The sequence below is a fragment of the Mastigoproctus giganteus genome, chromosome 14, assembly GCF_048544385.1.
Source record: "Mastigoproctus giganteus isolate SK-2022 chromosome 14, ASM4854438v1, whole genome shotgun sequence".
NCBI lineage: Eukaryota > Metazoa > Arthropoda > Arachnida > Uropygi > Thelyphonidae > Mastigoproctus > Mastigoproctus giganteus.
In genome coordinates, this window is record NC_143588.1 from 110587511 (window position 1) to 110590053 (window position 2543).

Sequence of the window (2543 nt, forward strand, 5' to 3'; positions counted from 1 at the left end):
AAGTGAGATCACAATGAACCAGAGCCACAATAGTGCAAAACTACACCTACATTCCAGCCCACACATTCTCTTATATTACAGGTTTCTTTCATACTGAATAATTAAGTTTCCAGGTTATTAAAGTAGCATTTCTATTGAAACTGTTTTTTGCAAAGCATTTCTCACGATGTTTTCTGTCGAGAACCAAGTGGTAAATGTCTTTTAAGACTACTTGGTATTGGAAAGGTCTTACCACATATTTCACAATTTAAAGCTTCTTTTGGGTATGACTTAATAAATGTAGCCTTAGACGAGTTGAACGTGAAAATGCCTTGCCACACACTGCACAAGAATGGGGTTTTTCACCAGTGTGAACCAACAAATGTGATTTCAGAGAACTACTTGCTGAAAATGCTCTATGACATATTTCACAAGAGAAAGGTTTCTCCCCAGTGTGAATTAATATATGCCTTTTCAGGTTATATGACTGGGTAAATGCTTTGCCACAAAATTTACAAGGAAAGGGTTTTTCCTTTGTGTGAACTAATATATGCTTTTTTCGATCTCCAGACGAGGAAAATGACTTGCCACATGTGGGACAAGTGAATGGTTTCTCCCGTGTGTGAAATAATAAATGTTTTTTTAAAGTACTTGACATTGTAAATGCCTTCTTACATATTTCACAAGAGAAGAGTTTCTCATTAGTGTGAATTAAAGTGTGCGATTTTAAATTACCCAAGCTTGAATATGCTTTGCCACATACTCTGCAAGGGAAGGATTTTCCCTGTGTGTGACACAACAAATGTATTTTTAGGGTATGTGAGAGTGCAAATGCCTTCCCACATACTTCACAAGCGAATGGTTTCTCGTTAGTGTGCACTGCACTATGTGACTTTAGATTATGTCTGTGTGAAAATGCTTTACCGCATACTTCACAAGAGAAGGGTTTCTGTTTAGCATGAATACAGGCAATATGTTCTTTTAGACCATGTGATCTTGAAAATGCTTTTCCACATACTTCACAAGAGAATGGTTTCTCTTGGGTGTGAACCAATAAATGGTTTTTCAAACTACGTGACTGTGGAAATGCTTTGTTACATATTTCACAAGAAAAGGGCTTGTCCTGAGCATGAAGTAATCGATGATTCTTGAGAGTACCTGGAGATGAAAGTGACTTGTGGCAAATATCACATTTGAAGGGGTTTTCCATTTTATGAAATAATAAATGATTTTTTAAACTACGAGACAGCGAAAATGCTTTCCCACATATTTCACACATAAAGGGTTTCTGCTGAGTGTGAAGTAATGAATGTCTTTTGAGATTAACCAATACTTTAAACCCTCTACCACATATTTCACAAGAAAAGGGTTTTTCCTCAGTGTGAACTAATAAGTGCTTTTTCAGACTACTTGGCGTTGAAAATGCCTTGCTGCATTCTTCACAAGAGAAGGATTTCTCCTGGGTGTGAACCAAAAGATGAGTTTTTACACTCCCAGAATGTGAAAATGCCTTGCCACATATTTCACAACTGAAGGGTTTCTCCTGAGTGTGAGTTAATAAATGTTTTTTCATATTACCCAACAGGGAAAATGGCTTGGCGCATATTTCACAAGAATGTGGTTTCTCCTGAGTGTGAACCAATAAATGGGTTTTCAGATGACCTACTTGCGAAAATGCTTTTCCACATATTTCACAAGAGAAGCATTTCTGCTTACTGTGAACTATAAAATGTGACTTAAGATTACCTAACAATGAAAATCCCTTACCACATATTTCACAAGTGAAGGGTCGCTCTTGAGTGTGAACTATTGAATGAATCTTTAGCTGATATGAATGTGCAAATGCCTTACCACATGTTATGCAAGAATATGGTTTGTTTTGAGTGTGAATCAACACGTGTCTTTTCAGATGACCTAACTGTGAAAATTTGTTTCCACATATTTCACAAGTGTGGGGTTTCTGCTGAGTATTAGCAAAATGAGACAGAGGAGCAGCATCTAACGAATGTCCTTCCTGATGAGCTTCTTTAGAAACTGAATTCATATCTGTTCTACAAGCGGAGGATAGTTCTTGAGTGTAAACAAGTGTCTCCTGAGCTGATTCATCTTTCCACTGACTCTCCATTTAAAAATTTTTCTTCCTGTTTTACTAATTTCTTTCTCTCGATGTGGTTTTTCTATAATTTTTTTTTTCTAACTGCTTCTCTTCTTTTTTTTATTTTTTGCTAATGGACTTTAATTATAACCATATGATCTTGCTTCTCACAAAATTATCAATTTCCATGTGATTTCTTATTTATATATATATATTTTTTTGATATTGTGCAATTATGTACATCTGCTTCTTGTTTACTGAAACTGTAATTGAATGAAGTTTATTTTCCCTGGTGAATCTGAAAAAACAGAAAAAACTAATCAAACAAATAAATAAAAATTATATATAGGATATATGAAATTGCACAATTCATAATAACAGTCTTTTCATTTAAAAATATTAACTTGATATAGAAGTAGCAGTGTTCACCTGTCTGCTGGATACCAGCATGCTTTTCATGTTTGAAAGT

At 35.0% G+C, this 2543-nt stretch overlaps 1 protein-coding gene across 1 annotated transcript; it reads right to left on the reverse strand.

Annotated features, from left to right (window-relative positions):
* Nucleotides 1–226: 226 nt before the first annotated feature.
* On the reverse strand, nucleotides 227–2104 carry LOC150075549 (uncharacterized). The gene is made up of 2 exons (XM_090388543.1): nucleotides 1646–2104; nucleotides 227–1438 (listed from the first exon to the last, which is right to left on the reverse strand). The coding sequence occupies exons 1-2, from the start codon at nucleotides 2102–2104 to the stop codon at nucleotides 248–250; spliced, it is 1650 nt and encodes a 549-aa protein (XP_090244669.1). The 3' UTR covers nucleotides 227–247.
* Nucleotides 2105–2543: the final 439 nt, after the last annotated feature.